The sequence below is a fragment of the Siniperca chuatsi genome, linkage group LG20, assembly GCF_020085105.1.
Source record: "Siniperca chuatsi isolate FFG_IHB_CAS linkage group LG20, ASM2008510v1, whole genome shotgun sequence".
NCBI classification, from domain to species: domain Eukaryota; kingdom Metazoa; phylum Chordata; class Actinopteri; order Centrarchiformes; family Sinipercidae; genus Siniperca; species Siniperca chuatsi.
Window position 1 is genome coordinate 26234609 of NC_058061.1, and position 21900 is coordinate 26256508.

A 21900-nucleotide genomic window follows, 5' to 3' on the forward strand; every position below is an offset into this window, starting at 1 on the left:
TGATGGCCTGGATTGCCCTGCCACATGCGTCGAGGGTCGGAGTTGGAAAAGTGCTCCTCTAACTTTTTGATGCCCCCTTTCAGAGTTGCCCTGGAAGTGCTGTAGGCCTGTGCATCACCTGATCTGAAGGCAGTGTTGCGTGCCTTCAACAGGAGGCACACCTCCTTGTTCATCCATGGCTTCTGATTTGGGTATGTGGTGATCTGCTTCTGTGTTGTAACACTGTCTGTGGTGATGTTGATGTAGTCCAGTACAGAGGAGGTGTAGCTGTCTATGTCCGTATGAGAGCCACAGGTGGCCTGAGAGGCAAACATACTCCAGTCTAAGTGTTGAAACCTGTCCTGGAGTGTGGAGTCTACCCCCGCAGGCCATACTTTGATGGTCCTCACTTATGGCTTCACACGACTGATGAGAGGTGAATACTTGGGGTGAGGAACAAAGAAAGGTGATCAGATTGACCCAGGTGGGGGAGGGGGGTCACAGCATAAGCCTGTTTGTATAGACATGGTCCAAAGTTTTGTTTCCTCTGGTGTGACAGGAAACATGCTGGTGAAATTTGGGGAGCACTGCCTTTAAGTTTGAGTGATTAAAATCTCCCACAACAATAAATGCAGTCTCGGGGTGAGCAGTGTGTTGTTTACTGATGGCCGCATAAAGTTCGCTCATAGCAAGCTTGGCATCAGCATCCAGAGGAATATAAGCTGCTGTTATAATGGTGGAAGTGAACTCCTGTGGCAGATAAAACGGTCTACATTTAACCTTGAGAAACTCTAGGTTATCTGAGCAGTGTCTCTTAACAATAACAGAGTTCGTGCACCAAACTTTGTTAACGTAAATGCACAATCCTCCGCCTCTGGTCTTACGGGATTCATCTGCCGTCCTATCTGCCCGGAGTGTGTGGCATCCAGCTAGTTCAATAACATTGTCCGGTATGCCACTGTGTAGCCATGTTTCAGTGAAGATGATTGCAGTTCAAAAGTCTTCTGCTGTTGATGATGCAGAGTCGAATCTCGTACATTTTGTTCACCTGTGCGTAGCATGAGGTGTTCTGGCGATCTCAGGGACGAGTCGAAGATTGGCGATAAAACTGCCAGGAATGCGCAAACCAATATCCAAGAGTTCATTCCGGGTGTACGATGTTAAGGCACAGCTGTTCTGCACGAACGGACCCGAGATGAGCAAGAAAAACACAGCATAAATGTAAAAACTGGAGACACTGAGCTTTGCGATGTACACGCACCGCCATCTTGACTTTTATGTTATGCTGCTATAGGCCTAGATTGCTGGGAGACTTCCCATGATGCACCTCTTTCCTCTCTCCTTCTCCCCCTCTCCATCCGTATGCATTTTTATCCCATTACTGCATGTTACTAACTCGACATCTTCTCTCTCCCGTAGTTCTGTGCCTTCTCGTTTCTCTCCTCTCTCCTTCTGTCGCTTTCAGCAGGTATTTCTGCCTCCGGAGCTGCAGAGACTGGATCTGTGGTTGTGGGCCACCTGCTGCCCTCGTGTTCCTGCTTGACAATTGCTACCACATTTGTTGTTATTGGCTCTGTTACTAATACTGACATTATTTTTCCTATAGCTGTCATTCCTATTATTATTAATTTATTAATATTAATACTACAGTTACATTTCTACTATTTTAAAAATTCTAGGTGGTATTTGCATTGTGCCTCTCTCTCTCTCTCTCTCTCTCAAAACCTCTCTTTTTTTCTCTCTCTAAACCTAACGGCAGCGGCGGATGGCCGCCCACCATTGAGTCTGGTTCTGTCCAAGGTTTCTGCCTCTTAAAGGAAGTTTTTCCTTGCCACTGTCGCCAAATGGTTGCTCATGGTGGGATTTGTTGGGTCTCTGTAAATAATATTATAAAGAGTTCGGTCTAGACCTGCTCTATAGGAAAAGTGCAATGAGATAACTTCTGTTATGAATTGGCGCTATTTCAATAAAATTGAATTGAATTTTGACTTGTGCAGACATCGTGTTCCTGCGCTCCTGGTATCCAGTGTCTGTTCCTCAGCTCTACAACCCCGTCACCTCTCTGCTGCTGGCTGTCGGTCAGAAGGACAGCTGGGCGGGCATGAGGACCCTGGGGCAGCTCAAAAATGACCTAGGCATCCACAACAAACCCAAGATGGACTCTCTGTACAAGGTAGGGTCAGCCTTGCAGATCTCTAAACACCTGAGGGCCTGTACTACGAAGCAAGTTCAACATACCCAGGATATCTTTTGGTTATCTGGCCTCACTAACCCTAACAACCGCAGTCATGCTAAGTGGTCAGACAATGGTGGTTGTCAACTCGGTAAGTCAACCCAGGTTTTCCCAGTCCAGCCACGAGCACGTTCACTTAAAAGGGCCAATGTTTGCAGCATATGACCATTCGCAAACATGGACAAGTCTACTGGCAGCAGAGCGGCATATTTTACAAATGAAGAGCAACCTATAATATTAGACAAAAACAAAGAAGTTAAACACATAATCCAGCTGAAAGCAACACAGCTGCAGCTGCCAAGTGCGGGAAGGACAGCTAGCAAAAAATCGCTGGACTGTGTAAATGGACTGTACTTGTATAGCGCCTTTCTAGTCTTCCGACTAAAAGTGCTTCACACACACTACATATCACATTCACCCCATTCACACACATTCATACACTGATGGCAGATGCTAACTGCTCATCAGTCCAAAGAAACTAACTAATCATTCACACACACTCACACACCAAAGGATCGAACTGCCGACCTTTCGATTGGTGGACGGCACGCTCTACCGCTAACCACTGTGTGAATGCGTAAGTTAATTAATAGGCTTATAATATCACTGCCCCATCATTAGGGCACAACATCTGACTATAATTACATTTATAATTATAAAGTTTATTTGTATAGCACTTATCAAAACCAGTGTTACAAAGTACTATACACATAAAACACAACAATAAAATACCCAGTAATGTATGAAGAAACAGGCAGGCATAGGGAATAAAAGAGAAATAAAACTTAAACACAGTGGATGATTTAAAAACTATAAATAAAACACCAATGATAAAATGTAAAGACAATGGCTGAATTAAAACTTAAAATAGAGCATTGTATTCTATGGCGTTTATGATCATTTTAGCCTTATTCTTTGAGCTGCAATGGGGAGCAAATAAAAGATAAATATAAAAACACAATTCAAAGCGGTAAGTAGGCTCACTTTCATATCTTATAAGTAGGCTACAACAAGTACAAGGCTTTAGTGCTTCAATCAGTTTTTGTTGTAGGATGATGTCGGGATACTAAAGCACAAGGGTTTTGTCGGTCTCTGACCATTGTTGCCCTCCTAAGAGATCATCTCATGATCCGCGCACCAAGCTTTTATTTTTTTTATTCTTTTTTTATTCCGCGTACCAAGCTCCACAGAATCTTCTATAAATGGTGATGCCATTTTCCAAGAGAATTGATTGGTCAGTAGGCAGTGCTTTTATACGCGTTGATCCCTTATCTTGAACATAACTTGCTCCGGAGCAGGTTAGGTGTTCAGCATAAGTTATATGGCGATGTACTCCGGTAAGAAGTGAACCACCATCGTAGGACTGAAAACCCAGGGTTAAAACTGAAGTTACCTCACTAACCTTAAATCCTACTTCGTAATACAGGCCTCCAATCTGATGAAGGATTAAGGGCAGTGTATTGCCTGCAGTTATGCAGCCCCTTCCAAAAAGTTTAAAAGTGGGGTCAGCGATTCAAATTCAGTACACGTCTTTTTGTTAATTTAGCGAATATCTCCTCACGGTCCGCTAGCTGTCTGTTTAGTCTGAGCACTGAAAACCCTCCGGTGTTTGTACTCAGCCCTGGCTCTGTGAACGGGAAACACACAAAGAGGCTCGGACCGAGCCGCACAACACTGCTCCAGCCATGATTTGTGTGTCAGGAAATGTTAAATCACTTGCCCACGGACATTCAGCTGACTTCCTAATTTGCCAAGCTGTGCTGTTGTTGTGATGTTAGCTATAGTAGCAGGAGAGTTGTGAGCGTCGCTGTCTGGAGCTGCTGTGCTGGCTCTGGGAAACTGTCTTGTCTTCTCTGGCTGTTAGCTTCACAGCAGCAACTGTAGGGACAGTTTGCTAACCCACAACCTAGCTAAGCTAACTCACAACCTAGCTAACATTAGTTACATTACTTGCTGTGTCGCTGTTCGCTCTGTATCATGGTATATATTACCAACTATAGCACTGAGAAGGAAGCTGTTAATAGAAAATGTATGTGAATTTCTTTTACAAGTGTCATTTGAGATAAGCACAACACTGCCTTTTTTCTTCATTATGGATAAAGTGTTTTGATCTTCATATAGTAAAAATAATCTGCTACACTCTTCAGTTATAAGGTCTTACAGTGGTCAGTGATTTAAAAAAAAAAAAAAAAAAAAGACTTAACAAAAATAAACAATTAAGGCTAAAGGTTGGGAATTAATACCAAGGAAATCAAAAAATGGGTTAATTAAAATTAATGATTAATTAAATGATTAGTTGAGTAATCGATTAGTCAATTGACAGAAAATTAATCACCACAAATTTTGATAATCGATTAATCATTTAAGTCCTTCATCAAACAAAAATTTTTGCTTCTTCAATGTGAGGATTTGTTCTTTTGTCATAGGAAATTGAATTACTTTGGGTTTTGGACTATTAGTCAGACAAGACATTCAAAGACGTCACCTTGGACATTTTTATTACAATTTTCTAGACAAAACGAATAATTGGGGGGAAAAAGGGCTAATATTAAATAATCATTAGTAATAGAGTTCATTGTGTATTTGTGTCTGAGTAGGTATGTGTACATTTGTATTGGCTTGTATTGTGTTGGCTTGACAATTAAACTCCTTACTGAGTTGTCTTGCAGTTAAAGCATCTGCAGACCTGTACTTCACACAACAGTAACCCTAAATTCTTGATGTGTGAATATCCATCCCTTTCCCTACCAGCCGGTGGTCCGAGCCCAAAGGCACTTCAACCCCCTCCACATCCCCAAGGAGCTCCAGAAGGCCCTGCCCTTCAAGAGCAAACCCAAACAGCAACAACCCAAAGGAAAGGCGCCCAGAGATCTCCAGAGGCCCAGTGTGATCAGAGAGCCCCACGAGAGGAAGGTGAGAGAACCTGACTCGACAGTCTCAGTGCAGCAGCTCATTAGCCTTAGTTCTTATTTACGACCTATGACCTCAAGCAAATCATTGATTTGTACTGATCTGACAACAGAAACAGTATTGTGTGTTTAGTCCGCCGTTAAAATGTTATCAGAAGTGATAGCAATGATGGCCAAAACTGTGCAAACAAGATCCAGTTTGTTGTGGATTCCTTTAACTACAAGATGGCTTTGGACTACTCCCTACAGTAAAACATGGCTGTATCTATAAGTATTGTTATTCTTGTCCCATTCCTTAAGGTGGCAGCCCTGCTCCACGCTCTGAGCACAGTCCACAGCCACAAGAGTAAGAAAGCCCACATGGTGCAGCACGCCAGACACAAGACGTTCCTGCAGCAGAAGGAGAAACAGGAGGAGGCCAAGCTGAAGAGACAGAAAGAGGCACGTAAAAAACTGTACCGTGTCATGGGTCAGATGGACCAGAAGAAGCAGAGGTCCAGTCTAAAGGGGGCACCCCAGGATGACTAACTCACTGTATCTGGACTCATGAGGCAAACCTCTGAAGACTGTGACTGAGGTTCTTGGTCTGCTATTTGGACTGTTACCATGTCTTTCATAACTTCAGCAGGTTCATTTTGATTGTATTTTTCTATAGTATTGATATTGAAAAGTTATCAGAACTTGTTTTAATAAAACACAATAGTGACCTAAAACATGACCTCAGTCTTGCCACTTGAGGTTTTCAGCTGCATATCAGTGTTAGTGATTGTGTTGGAGCTGTCAGGTGTTATTGTCAGAGTTTGTTCTCTCTATTCTCTCTCTGTATGATTCCAGTACCTACAGTAAGTCAATCACTAACTTCACAGGTGATCACATCAAGGTTGAGCCTTTTCAAACTTCACCTCCAGCATCAAAAGTTTCCATTGACTTTTTGGTAAACAGATTACAAGACTTATTCAGTTTTGTATCAGTGTTTCCACATTTTTTTTTGTGTGTGTAATTTGTCATATAACAATCGGATAATTTAGTTGGTGGGGAAACAACTGAAGCTGCTTTATAAATGCCCCTTTCTGCCAGGAAAAGAGAGAGAGGAAAAAAGTGATGAAAAGTTGGAATGATAAAAATAAGCATAAGTCATGGTAAATCATAATTCTGAAATAAACTGTACAAACATTCGACTTTTAAAGTCACAATTATGGGATAGACATAATTTAAACTTACTGTCGCTCTAATTTTGACTTTAAAAGTCAAAAGGTTGACTTACAATATCATATTTTTGACGTAGTAAGTTAAAAGGTTTTGTTCCTCCAAGTGGCTTCATACCCCGCCGGGAGGTTTCAGAAGCAGAGCATTTGCCTGCCCAGCGTTGTTGACTTGTTGATTTGGTCCTTTTTCCTTGACGTTTGTGCTTCTACCATGGGTAAGTAGGCTACGTAGTTAAATGTTTTCTATTTTGTCTGTTTTTAGATGTGTTTTTTGTTGATAAGACGATCGGGAGTCTGCACACGGTGTCTTATTTTGAAAATTGACTGGCTGCTCTATGCCGTTTCTGTGCAGCTTGACGCGGCTTTGACACAGCGGGGAGCCGCTTCTGGGACGCGCGGCGGTGCGTCTGGTGGGATCCAGCCTTTGAAATTACCTAAAGCCTTGAATGTTTAATTATTAGGCCGATGCACTGAAATAACTTGTTTCAGCTATGGTAAAATATTATAAACACAGCTTTTAAAGCATAATGTTCAAATGCCTTGGAATATGAATTTTAATGTTATAGCTGGGGTAAGTGAGAAAATGTTACATATTATTGGCGTTGTGGTGGAGCGTTTATTGTGAAGGACTCGGGCCGGAAGTGTAGATGTTACCTCTGGCGGACCACAAGTTGTCGAAGCTCCGGGAATATAGGAGCCGGTTGGTTGTAAAAGTTTGAGCTGCAAGATTAACCACTTGTTCTTCAGAAGGACCGTAGAGCTATTTTCAAGGCTGGCTCTTCACAAGATGGCTCCGACAAACGTCATTCATCAATGCTCGTTAGGAGCGGGTAAATATACTTAGCTTTCCCAGCGTTAACAGTTAGCTTTGAGCTTGCGGTGCTATCTCTGTGCTCATTCCCATAGAGCTTACTGCTGTCCAGTTGTTAAACCACGTGTGTGTATTTGTGGCAAGTTATACTAGCTAACGCTAACTATTATATTGCATGTAGCGTTAACCGGATGTGACAGTTGATCTTTTTGTACAGTTACCGTTAGCTATGATAAAACATTTATTCCAGTGTACAATATGACAGAGCAGGTAACTGCACAGATATGTTTAAAATGTAACGATGTTATTCTGAGCAGCTGAACTGGCTGAGTGAGAATCACTCTACAGGGCTCTCATTTATAACCCTTCAAAACGGGGCCTGAAACGCCACTTCCCACACAAAAGTTGTGATCTACGAAAACAAACGTGACGGAAGAATGTGCTCACCTGTAAGTCAACTCTGACCCATGCGTACGCACGTTTTTGAGACGGGGAAAAATGGCGACGCAGATGGTGAGGTGGTGAATTGAAGCCTGATTGTATAATGATGCCTCTCAAACATTTAATTTCACTTAATAAACATTAAAACCAGCAGTGTTATTTGTACTTGTGCTTGTAGTGAGTCTTAAGTATTCCATAAGCAGCTTTCAATAGTAAAATATATAAGCCAACTCAAATCTTAAACCAAAGTCCGCTCACTGTAACTGATGAAATCGGTTGTAGAAATCCAAGATAACATCAAATAGCATTAAAGAATTGCAGAACAGACCGTCAGTAGTTTTAATAATATCTTCGAATACTGTGCATAGATCACCAAGTACGTAAGTATTTTAGTTGTCATATAGTTTTTGCGTGTGCAATCGCTGCAGTGAACACGACTGTGCTGTCAAGCGCACTGAGACACCGCCATGGCGCACACACTCTGCCTTCTCAGCTCGACTCACCCGGCTCATCTTCACCACCTGCACATCTGGACTGTGTAAATTAGCAAAGTCTGGAAATAAAGCCAGTGACAGCTCTCGCACAATCACTAAACTCCACATCCTCATTATCAGTCCTAATCATGGTGCAGGCCAAGCATAACAAAACTAACATTAAAAAACTGTCAAACTTCCACCTTCAGATGATGTCCCAGGGTGGGGACACCACTGAATGACATGATCATTTTGGCACCGTGTGAAGTAATCAGTCTGACTGCTGTAAACATAGAAATACTGCGGTGACACTCGTGCGTAACGCTGCATGATGGATGCGCTGCCACTGCAGAGGACAACGCAAATGGAAGATTTGGGAGGGAACAAGTGTTCAGGGACCACAAAGACTTCCTGGCCCATGATGACAAGTGGCTAATAAGCCGCTTTAGATTCCCCAGAGCTGCGCTGTTGGGTCTATGTGCTGAACTGGGTTCAGCATTAGACAGACCAACCCGACGGAACCGCGCCATCCCGGAAATACAAGCAGTCTAGTAACCACTCTGGGGTCTCTGGCATCCGGCTGTTACCAGCAGGAAGCCCCTTTTGAAAACAATATAATTCTGTTAAAATTCGCTGCATTTTATTTTGTTTGTGACTCCGCTGCTGTGGCCATCAAACAGTATGTGCTTTCTAACCTCCACCTCAAGAGCACCCGACTTCTGTGTCAGAAAAATTCATTTCTTTTGTCTTCCTCTTGGCTGTTGCCACGATTCACCGTAAGCAGGCTCATTTATATGCATCAATATTCATGTGGTGCTTTACATTGACCATTATGCTGGGTGTGTAGAGGGCAGGATATGAGGCTGATCCACGTGCGCACATTTCCAGGTGGACTGTGATTTATAAAGGGAAAGTTGCCTGCAGGTGTGCGTAGGCACGGTTTTACAGTGGTGTGCAAAAGTGTTTGGCCCCTTCCTGATTTCTTATTTTTTTGCATGTTTGTCACACTTAAATGTTTCAGATCATCAAACAAATTTAATTAGTCAAAGATAACACAAGTAAACACAAAATGCAGTTTTTAAATGAAGGTTGTTATTATTACAACAAAATCCAAACCTACATGGCCCTGGGGCAATCACTTTTTCACACAAACATGCAAATAAATAAGAAATCAGGAAGGGGGCAAACACTTGTGCACACCACTGTATAAATCTGAATTTTGTTTGCCGCATGGCATTTTTGGCTTTTCTGCGCATGTACACTTTTAGCATGGATTCTACGCACTGTTTTATAAATGAGACCCCAGGTCTGTGCACGGACAGACCTGACAGGTCTGCATTGATTAGATAGTTCACTCTGTTCTGCTTTCATCAGTGTGAGTCCATACAAGATTTGTTGATAAAATCCCTGTACCCATCAGACAGCAGCAGGACGTGTGTGTGTGTTGTGTGTGTGTGTGTGTATTCCAAGTGCAATCTGTGGTTTGAGGGATGTGCAGTAGACCCCGGCCAGTAAATCAGCTGGGCCATTACTGTTCAAAAATACCAAAGATATGATTGAGGTAACTTAGAAACAGTGCCTCCGATACATAGTTTGCCCACCAGAAAGTACTGACAAGTAGACTCACTAAATTCCAACATCTCAGACTCACTACCACCTACTACCGCATGTTGAGCTGAGGCAGAGGGTACTTCCCAAGTCTCTTATTTTATATTTCCTTGCTCCTCGCTTGAACCAGAAGTCGTTCTGGTCCGCCATCTTGCAGGCCGTCCCAGAGCTCTTCCCTGCGTTCCAAATCATATAATTTCTCTTTTTTACTTTTAGTACGTACTGCAGCTGCCCTTACAAATTACGCACTGTTGCATGCAGTATGCATACATTTGAGACATACTACTTAGTCATAACATAGCGCCTTGAAATTTGACCCTCTTCCTCATACATCCGTCACAGGCTACAAGATGGAGGTTAACCCGGAGAACTCTGCTGTTGTTACTTTGTAATGTATGTTATAACTTAACAGTTAAAAGTACATACATACATTGTAGATTCTAACATGTAGTATTATATTCGCGACAGTAAAATTACATATGCATTTCTGTTATATTCATAGTTATGTCCTTTTGTTGTTCAGTTCAATTTTATTTATATATCGCCAATTCATAACAGAAGTTATCTCATTGCACTTTTCCTATAGAGCAGTTCTAGACCGTACTTTTTATAATATTAATTACAGAGACCCAACAAATCCCACCATGAGCAACCATTTGGCGACAGTGGCAAGAAAAAACTTCCTTTAAGAGGCAGAAACCTTGGACAGAACCAGTACAATGCAAATACCACCTAGAATTTTAATTTTTATTATTTATTTATTTTTTAAATAGTAGAGTAGTAATTGTAGTGTTAATATTAATAAATTAGTAATAATAGAAATGACAGCTATAGGAAAAATAATGTCAGTATTAGTAACAGAGCCAATAACAACAACTGTAGCAGCATTTGTCAAGCAGGAACACGGGGGCAGCAGGTGGCCCACAACCACAAATCCAGACTCTGCAGCTCCGGAGGCAGAAATACCTGCTAAAAGCAACAGGAGGAGAGAGACCAGAAAGCACAAAACTACGGGAGAGAGAAGATGTCGAGTTAGTAACCTGCAAATATGGAGATGGTGTCTGCCTCCCGAACCCAAACTGGGATCTGATTCCACAGGAAAGGAGCTTGATAACTGAAGGCTCTGGCTCCCATTCTACTTTTGGAGACTCTAGGAACCACAAGTAACCCTGCATTCTGGGAGCGGAGATGGATTTTACAAGGAGCCAGTGCAGAGAAGCTAATATTGGAGAAAAGGGATCTCTTTTCCTAGTTCTTGTCAGTACACATGCCGCAGCATTCTGGATCAACTGGAGAGTCTTTAGGGACTTATTCGGGCAGCCGGATAATAAGGAATTGCAGTAGTCCAGCCTAGAAGTAAGTTGCAACGTTGCGTAGGTGAAAGAAGGCAGTCCTTGAAGTTTTTCATGTGTGAGTTAAAGGATAAATCCTGATCGAAGGTAACGCCAAGGTTCCTTACGGTGCTGCTGGAGGCCAGCACAATGCCATCTAGCGTAACTATATCTTTAGATATTGTGTCTCGGAGGTGTTTGGAGCCAAGTACAATAACTTCAGTTTTGTCTGAGTTTAACATCAGAAAATTGCATGTCATCCAAGTTTTTATGTCCTTCAGGCATGATTGATGTTTAGCTAACTGATTAGTTTCATCTGGCTTGATCGATAGATATAATTGGGTATCATCTGCATAGCAATGAAAGTTTATGGAGTGTTTCCTAATAATATTGCCTTACGGAAGCATATATAAGGTGAATAGAATCGGTCCAAGCACAGAACCTTGTGGAACTCCATGACTTACTTTGGCGTGCACGGAGGACTCACCGTAAATAATTACAAACTGAGATCAATCTGATAGATAGGATTTAAACCAGCTTAGTGTGGCTCCTTTAATGCCAATTACATGTTCCAGTCTCTGTAATAGGATGTGATGGTCAATGGTGTCGAATGTTGTTATTGGTTATCTTTATGGTTGTGTTCACTTAAACATCCTATTATTACTATCTATTGGACTATATTACCCACTTTCACACACAGCTCTCTGTTGCTGGCAGATGGTTTTTTGTTGTTGAATATATTTTCATGCAGAGATGCAGCTGCTGGCACTGTGTTCTGTCTACACGGGAAGCAGCCTCACATTTAACTTGATTTTATTTGTAGTGTTAACATACTTGCCAATTCTCTTTAACCGTATACATTTTTGCAAAACTTAATATGTGACAGTGTATAATCAGATCATTGCATTCCTAATATGTAGTTTCTTTGCATCTCAAACTGTAAATAAACCTTGTATGAAATGAACTGTAGTTGCTCTAGCAGCACGCTCTTTTGAACGGCTCTCCAAGGAATGGAGCCATAAGATCCAGCTTCTAGTGTTGGCAGGATTGAGAATTGTTATGAAATATAAAACAGATAACGGGCAGAATAGGATTTTACAGGAAATCAAATGTATCTTTTGCATAACATTGGATCCCTTTATTTGTCATCGTGCTGTCATCTGTCAATGAGCTTTCATCTGCCTTTGCTCTCTCGGTGGCTCAGTCGATGTGACGTATCTTCCGCTGCTCAGAGGATTGTGGGCATACTGCAAAATATGACCGGATCAGTAGGACATCCTGGTATTCTTGGCATACTGCATTTGACATACTATGTATTGGGACATACTCAATCTCTTTCTGGCATACTAAATAGTATGGGAGTATGGGTAATGAACGCACAGATAATTACTGCTGTGAGGAGGGATCCCTGAGGAGCCATGAACAAGGATAGGAGTTCTATTCAGGGAGAGAGACTGAGCAGCCATGCTTAAGGTTAACAGTTGTTTTCTGTCCAAAAATTAGATGAACACTGAAATTTTATGAAGAAATTGTAAAAGTAATGACCACAATACACCAGAGAAGAGAGGAAATATAGTTGGAAGAAGACTTCAGAGACAGAGATCAGAGACAGAGAGCAAGACATCAAACAAAGAAGAAACACACAAGGAGAAAAAGAAAAGAAGAGAGACAGATAGACTCAAAGCAAGTAACAGCAAACTACTGGACACTGAAATCAGCAAGTTTTAACATTTAAAACTACAAAACAAGTCCCAACTGAAAATTTTAGGCTAACAAGCTAACACTAGCTAAACAGCAGTTGGGCTGTGGTTGCCTAGCAACGGCAGCAGTAGCAAGAGAACTCCCTGCTTTAAATCACAGCACACAGGTCTTTGTATTCCAACGGCTGTATCATGATGTCTACATGCTCTGAAACAACTGAATATCCCCCAGCTGTTTAAAAGCAAAACTGCATGGGGGGTAGCTAGAAACAAAAACTACTTCGAGACAGACCAGAAATCCTGTTCCTTGACCACTACAAAGATGGCAGGGCTTACAATATAATCTTCTGGACTGATGAACCTTATGCCTGGCTGAATGTCATTAGCTCTCACTACTCTGCAGTAAAGACAACAGGTATTTGTAACAGATGGAAAATATGTGTACTTGAGGAAAATGATTCAGATACCCCTACAATAACAATAAACCCATTCAGAAACGGAGCTGCCATGATACAAGGCGACCTGAGACATTTTGAGCTCAACTTCGCTGCCATGAGTGCAGAGAAGGAGAAAGAGACTAACAAACACCCCAACAACCCTGGGAGCCAACCCCCCTGTTCTCTCCTTGCTCGAGACAGACAGCCTGCAGAAGCTGACAGCGACCTTCCCCTTCGAGAGCACTCACGAGAGAACAGTTCTCACAGATGGAGGTAGAACTGGTTCAGCTCAGGGAGCAGCAAGAGAGAACAGGACAATGTCAACTCTCAACTGAGTGTTTCAGCAAGAAGCAGCCAGTCAGAGAAGACAGCTGGATTTCCTCAGGGAGGAGGTGAAAGATCTAAGGAAGAACAGAGACAACTGTAGGACTGAGTTGGCTACACTGAGAGAGGAGCTACAGGAGAGGGACAGAACACTGCTCAGTCTACAAGCGAGACTGAACTCCACACAATCCCTCATACCTACAGACACCCCTCAGACCCAGACCTCGCCAAGCCAAACTCACCCTACACCTGCGGAACTACAACACAGCCCTTTCACCGAGGGCTCACCCCCTCTCACCCAGCCAGGCGCAGCCTTTCACCTCCCTGTACCAACCAGCTGCTTACCTACACGCCTCCAGTCACACCCCTGCATCTGATCTAGGCCCAGCTTCTAGCCACACCCCCACATCCACTGTAGGTCTAACATGGAGCTCCAGACCTGAAACCACCACCACAGCAGCAGGAGCTCCACATCCAGACCCCACAGCTGAGACCCAAGAAACACACACAGGCAGAAGGGCTGACATTATCTTCCTCATGGACTCTAATGGAAAGTTCCTGGATGAACAGACCTTGCGTCCCAACACTAGGAGAGTCCTGGAGCTGTTGAAAGTGCCTGAACTAGGCTTGCCTAGCCACATCTTCATCCATACAGGCACCGACATCAGGTGACAGAGTGGACAGACAGGCTCTCTGAGGAGAGCGATTTTGAAAAAGCTTCCAACACTTTCCCTAGCAGCAGGATAGTCATCTCCATACTCCTGCAGTAGACTGGGGAGACTTCCACCCCCGCACCATCGACAGAGTGAACATCAGCCTCTCCAGGGACTGCGCCCTAAAGCCCAATGTGTTCTTTGCACACCACCTGACGCTAGACCTGGACTGCCTCTATGACAACATAAACCTACACAGAGAAGCAGTCCCCATCCTTGCTAAGACCCTGAAAGATGTTGCCCTCAGCAGGAGCCCTACTGCCACCCTGAGGAGTAACCGCACAGCGCAGATCCAACACAGACCGCCAAGACCTCTTCAACCTTCCTGACCATCCAGACCTCCACAATACACCCACCTAGGCCGTCAGAGAGGATGGCCAGGTCACCACATCCACCGCATCACCTGCATCACAACCCCCCAGCCCACCCCACAGCTGACCCAGCACAGGCCTCCGATACCCAGCCAGAGAGCCCCCCGAGGTCCTGCACCCCCCCCCCTCCTCCCAGCTGCATAGCCAAAACTACAGGATTAGCTGCCTATTGGACAGAGCTACGCCACGGCTGGGAGAGGAACAGTCCCACCCTCCTCTGGTGACCTCAGTGACATACAACACGTTAAACCTGCTCTGCTCCTCATAGCAATGTGGTAGAAGAGCAGAGACTTCTTAAAGCCATCAAATGGTAGTTAACAGTTAAATGAATGGTGATATAATGACAATCGCGTCCCCTCTAACAGTATTTATAGTTTAATATTATCAGTTCACTTATTGTATATTCTTGTCCTCTTTTTTTCTTTTCAGTGTTTATCTTATTTTTAAACAGATCACATTAAGAGATGATATCATTTACCATAACATGACCAGAACATTCAAGGGCTTAGGTTTGGTTTTGGTTTAAAAAGCAGAAATTTAGATTTCAATACAGAGCTAAAAGACTCTGACATCATTGTTTTACAGGAGACATGCTGCAGAGAAGAAGTTTCCACTGGTTGTCCTCACAACTACACACAGAAATTATTATGCTGTCAACAAAAAAATCCCACAATTACCCGAGGAAAGAGACTCAGGAGCCATGATTATATGGTTTAAATCAGAACTGAATCATTCAATTGAAATAATCAAAAAAGTAGAATCTTATATTTGGGTGGGGGGTGGAATGAACCACTATAAAACCATGGGAACTGTTTTGATCTGTGGGGACTTGAGCGCTCGAACAGGGGAAAGAGCTGGCACTATGGGAGATAAACACCTGGAGGGACCTGCCTCCCCCTCCCTGAATGCCCTGCTAGAATTAGCTTTGACAAGTTTACTAATACAAGTGGTACCCAGCTTCTACAGCTCTGCCATACACTGGAACTGCACATGTCACCGGCAGGCTGAGAGGAAACTCTCTGGGCTGCTACACTTATAGTCCAGCTCTTGGCAGTAGTACTCAGACCACTGCAAGAGTGATCTTGGTCTATATGAAAAGGGCCCAGTCTAACTATGGGACCCCTAGGCCAGATCAACTGTCAACACCACACACTCATATATATATATATATATATATATATATATATGGGCATCAGGCAGCATTAGGAAGTACCAAAAGGCCTTGGAAACTCTACAAATACACGATTGAATTGATTTGTTTCTGTCTGAAATGTTTCTCTGTAATAATTCTGATGTATATCATTTGGTTTTATTATCTAATTCCCTCCAAACAAAAATCTAAACAAATAAACAATAACAAATGGTTTGACATTGAATGCAAAAACTTAAGGAAAACTTTAAGAAAATTATCAAATGAAAAACACAGAGACCCATATAACCAGAACATATGCCTTCATGATGATAACATTTTGAAACAATACAAATACACCCTAAAAACAAAGAAAGAACAACGCACCAGGAAGCAGCTCTGTGAAATTGAGGAATCTTAGAGTCCAACCAGTTCTGGGAGAAATGGAACGCCCTAAACACAAACCAGCAAGATGAACTGGCAATACTTGGATTAATCACTTTACTGAATTGTATAGTATTATTACAAAAACAATGATCAATACAAAATATACACTAAATGACAAACTGGAGGCGGTGATTAAAAAACAACCAGAGCCCTCTAGATTTCCCAATAACAGAACAAGAACTAATAGAAATCATCCAATCCTTGAAAACAAAAAGGCTTGTGGAACTGATGGAATCCTTAATGAAATGATCAAATACCATAAAAGCAAACTGGCTGTACTCAAACTATTCAATACAATTCTATCAGCTGGCACCTTTCCAGACATCTGGAACAAAGGTTTATCCAGAGATAAATATGACCCAAATAACTACTAGAGGATCTGTGTCACTAGTAACCTTGGAAAAATATTCTGCTACATCATTAAAAAATTAATTGTACATTTTCTTAATAATCATAATGATTTGCACAAATGCCATACTGGATTCTTGCCAAATTCTTGCACAACAGACCATATATTTACCCTCCACACTTTAACTGATCAAGAATTAAACATAAAGAAAAGACAGAGAAGAGCCCCCCTCAGCCAGCTGGTCCTGAGACTCTGCCCAGACAACCTAACATGCCCCAGACAGCCTCAGGACCACAACACTGACCCAATCAGACCAAACCAAATGATCAACCAACAAAAAGAAAACTATACCACATACTGGAAGGAAGCAACAAAAACACACAGTAAATGAAAATGTTATCTGACCCTAAAAAGAGACACATTAGCAAATGATCTGACCACAGTAAAAGTAAATGAAGAGTCAAGAAGACTCAGCGAACACACTCTGGCTATAGAGAAGGGCTGACATAGACAGAGCTGGCTGCCAGAGGAAGAGAGACTCTGCTCCCAGTGTAACAGACAGAACTACACTTCCTCACCTCATGCCCCAAATACCAGCCTCTGAACAAATGAACATTTTCGCAGTATAATAAAAAATACACCCTGAATATGAAAACACAACAGACATAGAGAAACTCCCATATTTACTTTTAGTCCCAAATGTGAGATGATTGCAGCAAAATGTATCACCTCATGTCACGACCTGAGGACAGCCAGTGGAACCTGACAAACACAACTGACTTCTTTTTTAATTGTTTATTGTTTAATTGTTTGTTGTTGTTATTATTTTGTATGTATCAGTCACCTTGGTTGGTAGGCCCATAATTTATCTGGTTCATTAAAACCTGACTATTTATTTGACTTGAAATAATTTAATGATTACGTGTTTCTATTATAACCAGGTTATATATGTTAGTTCATTATAATTCTGTAAATACTTTTTATTTTTTGATCATTTTGAATGCTGCTCTTATACTGATACTCAGTGTGTGGTGGAGTGTCCAATGTAGTAGCTAAATACATAACCACCCAGACCCTACACTGTCCAGGTTCTGATACACTCACACACAGACGTGCTACACTTTTATCCTGGCTATTTTTTACCCATACCCACATTTTAACATTGTAAAAGTTTTTAGTCATTGGATGTGTGGCTCTTAAGTGATTTTTAAACTGGCTGTCAGCTCAATGTGGTTTACCGGACTGCCTCCACTGCTGCTAGCTCAGCTAGGTTTGTTTTTAGCCCTGTGGCTAGGCTAGGCGGTCGCTTTTATTTATTAAGGATTTCAGCACTTTTACAGACTAACTGCAAGCGTGATGGCTGAGTGTGGATCTTGCCACCTTACCGTCTCAAAGCTAAAGAAAAGTATCGCTTGTCTGGAAGCCAAGCTCAGAAAAAAAGACAAGCCCCTCTCACTAACTGCTCCACTCCAGTACTGGACAATGATCCCACTCTTACATGGCTCTGCTCCATCATCACTGGTGCCCCGGAGCATGAAGCCGTTTCAGCTAAGCCTAAAGATCTGTGGCTCCTCATGGGTGCAAAGCCCAAAGCAATGGCTATTTCTACTCCTTGCCGAGCCCCAGTGGATGCACGGTCACTCGTCGGTGGGGGTGGTGTGAAGGCTCTGGTGAGTTCGACTCCACCTCAACCAGAGCACTGGACTGTTGCCTGCATGGATAGACATGGTGCAATACGCCCGCCTTCCCCTCCTTTACATTGAGACCTACCGCTGGCCAACAGGTTTGACATCCTGGATATGCAGGACTTTCCTCCACTGGAGTGACGTTCCTATTTTCCAGCGGTCAAGTCCTCCTCCTCCTCTTGCTGCAAGTTGCTGAGGGAGGCCATGATCAGGAGAAGCTCTGGAGGTCTCATTCGTCCAGAGACAGCTGAGAACTCCTCTGCTAAGAAGGACATCGCCCCCTCGCCACAGCAGTCCCCAGCCACGACTATCTCACGGACGGTTGATGGAACTCAGCAGTCTCCACGATCGACTCTGCCTCCTCTCATCCCCCCATTACGCGGATAGTTAGAGATTCCATAGTAAGGAATATCCGCTTTGTTAATGCAGTCACATACTGCTTTCCTGGAGCTGCTTTCAACAACATGTCTGGCCAAACTCATTCCCATGGCCACACTTTATACCTTTTATAGTCTTTAGTCTGGGTCTGAGAATACCATCTGTGGAAATCAGGGACATGTTTGTAACTGATCACCTATGCATTGTTTTTAACTGTGAATTACAGGCTGCTAGTACTGAATTATCCCGCTCTAAGTATACACACGTCCTTTATGAGCATAGTGCCTCAAAAGTCTGTACACTGTTCAATTCTCCTGGCAATGTTTCCTGATTCCTCCAACACCACCTACCTATTCAATTCAATAAAATTCTATTTATATAGCGCAAAGGATGCAAGAACATGCCATTTCTCTGCACTTATTTCTGCTCATCAGCACAACCCCAGATTCCTATTTAAGACTATGGATCAGTTAGCCTCTCCTTGTGCCTCTGCTGATTGTGATGCTGGTTTTGAAAAGTTTCTTTTGCACTTTGCTGGAAAGGTGGAGTTAATATGATCTGGTCTTACCCCCAATACTGCCTTTCTAGATGTGGATCACCCGCTCAGGGATTCTGCTGTTACTCTGCCTGAACTAATAGACATCATGTCTCTTATGAGAATATCCTCCAGTTCTCTGGAAATTATCCCAACTAGGTTTTTACTGGAAGTTATGGATTGTGTTGCACCCCATTTGCTAACTATTTTTAACAACTCGCTGTCTACTGGCTGCGTCCCAGATTACTTTAAAACTGCTTGTGTCCAACCAGTCCTAAAAAAAACCTGGGCTTGATCCTACCCTCCTGGATAACTATCGTCCAATCTCCAAACTGTCTTTTATTTCCAGGGTTCTCGAAAAAAATTGTTTCTAAGCAGCTTCTCGCTGCTATGGAAAATAATAGTACCGAAACGTTCCAATCTGGTTTTCGTCAGCACCACAACACTGAGACAGCCCTTCTCAAAGTCACTAATGACCTTTTAATGAATGCCGACGCAGCCATGTGTTCAATTCTTGTGCTACTGGACTTAAGTGCTGCCTTTGACACTATTGATCATGGCATTCTTCTAGATAGGCTGAGGCACTGGGTGGGCTTATCTGGCACTGCACTAAACAGGTTCTCATCTTATTTGTTCAATAGGAAATTCTGTGTCGCCATTAATAACTTCATGTCATCCTTTTCCCAAAATCAGTTATGGTGTGCCTCAAGATTCAATTTTGGGATCAATACTGTTCTCCTTATACATGCTTCCCTTGGGTGATGTCATCCGTAGACATGGTATTTCTTTTCATTAGTATGCAGATGACACACATAAAGTCTTAACCCTCAGAAAGCAGTCCCTACAGTGTTAGTGTGCAGTCAGGTTAAAGACCCCATCGGGATATAAGAACTTGAAACACTCACACGCATACACACACACACACACTAATAACATCAACACACACTTCCACAGTCTGTCACAAACACAGAGAGCACATGTTAATTGTTTTTTTCCCTTCTATTTTCCTGATTTTATGAATTGTGTGTTTTTTTTGTCCAGTCTTGTCAGGTTTGATATGAGTTACATCATTAAATTTTCCCATAGGCACTTAGCCTAATAAATAATTTCCAATGTTCATAAGACACCATAATCATATTCTGGGTTATTCAGTAATGAATTCACAATCAGAATATCAATAAATACAGATATAAATAATGAATAAATAATATAAAGGCATTCTGCCAGGAGAAATGATTCCTGTACATAGTACACTAGACTAGCAACTACATTGCTGTTTGGGGTGGCAGGGGGGTGTTACATCTGAGCCCATTGACGGCCCATCCTCACCTACTCACCCAGTCTTTCTTTACTTTTCCGCCCTATGTGTTATAAGAGTAGCGTGGCTCCTTTAAGGAACAGTGCGCACTGAATGTGTGGGTGAGCGAAAGAGAGTGACTACACTCAGAGCAGACAGGTGTTGGCGATCGGAGCAGAGGGAAAGGTTAGCAGTGAATTTGTCTAGTGGCAGTAAATGTACAGTGTAGGTTACAGTTTGCCCATGAATGAACACTGCAGCTCCTCAATACCCAAGATGTTACTGTGTCTTGCTTCCATAGCTGCTGGGTAAAAGTGAAGGGGGTTAGCCTCGAGGTTAGCACCAACTTTAGCCCTGGAGGAAAACAAAGTGCTTCCTGACCATGGTCTGAAAGCTGCAGCAGGAACGGTTAACACTATACTTAAGTTATCTCATTAAGGAGATCATATGATTAGAAAAAATATTTTAAATACTAGTCATTGTGACAAAAACTACTCTTATTAGCTTTTTACTCGCAAAGCTTTTATGGCACTTTCAGTAAAAAGATTTTACTCACTGGGGGTACTAAATCACAATGTTACAATGGTAGAGGGCTCAGTGCTGATGCCATCGGTGATGGATGATGGTATCGTTCACCAGCCCAACTTTACAGTACACAGTATAAATAGAATATAATGCCTTTTTTGTCATTGCACAGCTGTACAACGAAATTTAGTGTGTCCCCTGAGCGGTACATATAAAAACAAGACACAAGCAGCAAACAGGCCACAATGGTCAAGTAAAGGTTACTGCTGAATGTTTATTCCCCCCAATCTGATTCTAACATGTTGGATAACTTTGTGGATGTAGTGCCTCCACCCAATATAAAGGGTAGAAGATGTTGCTTTTGGCATTTTGAAGGGGTGTTGAACAAGCTAATCAGTAGGCAGGAGCCTGTGCAAAATATGTGTTATTAATTAAGAGAAATATTAATGAAAGTGAAACCTGGGAAATTCTACCTAAATTGCCTCAGAGCAAGCTGCCACCTACTGTCCTGCTATCATAGACCAGTGACTGACCTTTTACCCTCTCAGCCTCACCTAACTGGAGTCTTCATCTGCTCAGGTTACCATAGGTTACCATTCACCATGAATGAAACCGAGACAAAGCTTTCAAAGAATAGAGAATAACAAATAAACATTCATAAGAAATTACTGCTACTGCTGACAATCATAATTTGAGAACACACACACAGTCATGAAGGCTCCAATCTGATATGACATGAACGCTGCATGACATCACATTATCAATACAGAACAACAAAAAAATGCATTATCACAAGCACTTAAACAGAACATAACCTTGTGAAACAAACTACTCAATTTTAACAAACTTTACATTTACATAATGTGTTCTGTTAATTTTTGTAACCTGACCAAATTAATAGATTAACTGAAACACTGGACTGAAATTAACTACTATATTGAAAATATTTGAAAGAATATTACCCTGCTTCTAGTAGGTTATTTCTTATTTCACCATTTTAGTTCTACTTAATCCTCCACC

The 21900-nt window shown here is 42.3% G+C and overlaps 2 protein-coding genes across 4 annotated transcripts in view; both read left to right on the forward strand.

Moving 5' to 3' along the window:
* Positions 1–5839, forward strand: part of bms1 (BMS1 ribosome biogenesis factor) — a 40863-nt gene extending 35024 nt beyond the window's left edge. Inside the window, exons 21-23 of the mRNA XM_044179200.1 lie at positions 1977–2152; positions 4964–5125; positions 5422–5839. Coding sequence (XP_044035135.1) covers positions 1977–2152; positions 4964–5125; positions 5422–5649 — 566 coding nt within the window. The 3' untranslated portion in view covers positions 5650–5839. The remainder of the gene's footprint in view (positions 1–1976; positions 2153–4963; positions 5126–5421) is intronic.
* Positions 5840–5982: 143 nt separating this feature from the next.
* The window catches only part of mtr (5-methyltetrahydrofolate-homocysteine methyltransferase), a 72203-nt gene continuing 56285 nt past the window's right edge, over positions 5983–21900 (forward strand). For 2 of the 3 annotated variants that reach the window (XM_044179197.1, XM_044179198.1), the window contains exon 1: positions 5983–7156. In XM_044179197.1, the coding sequence (XP_044035132.1) occupies positions 7114–7156 (43 nt within the window). In that variant the 5' untranslated portion in view covers positions 5983–7113. The remainder of the gene's footprint in view (positions 7157–21900) is intronic. The other variant, XM_044179199.1, reaches the window with a different exon arrangement.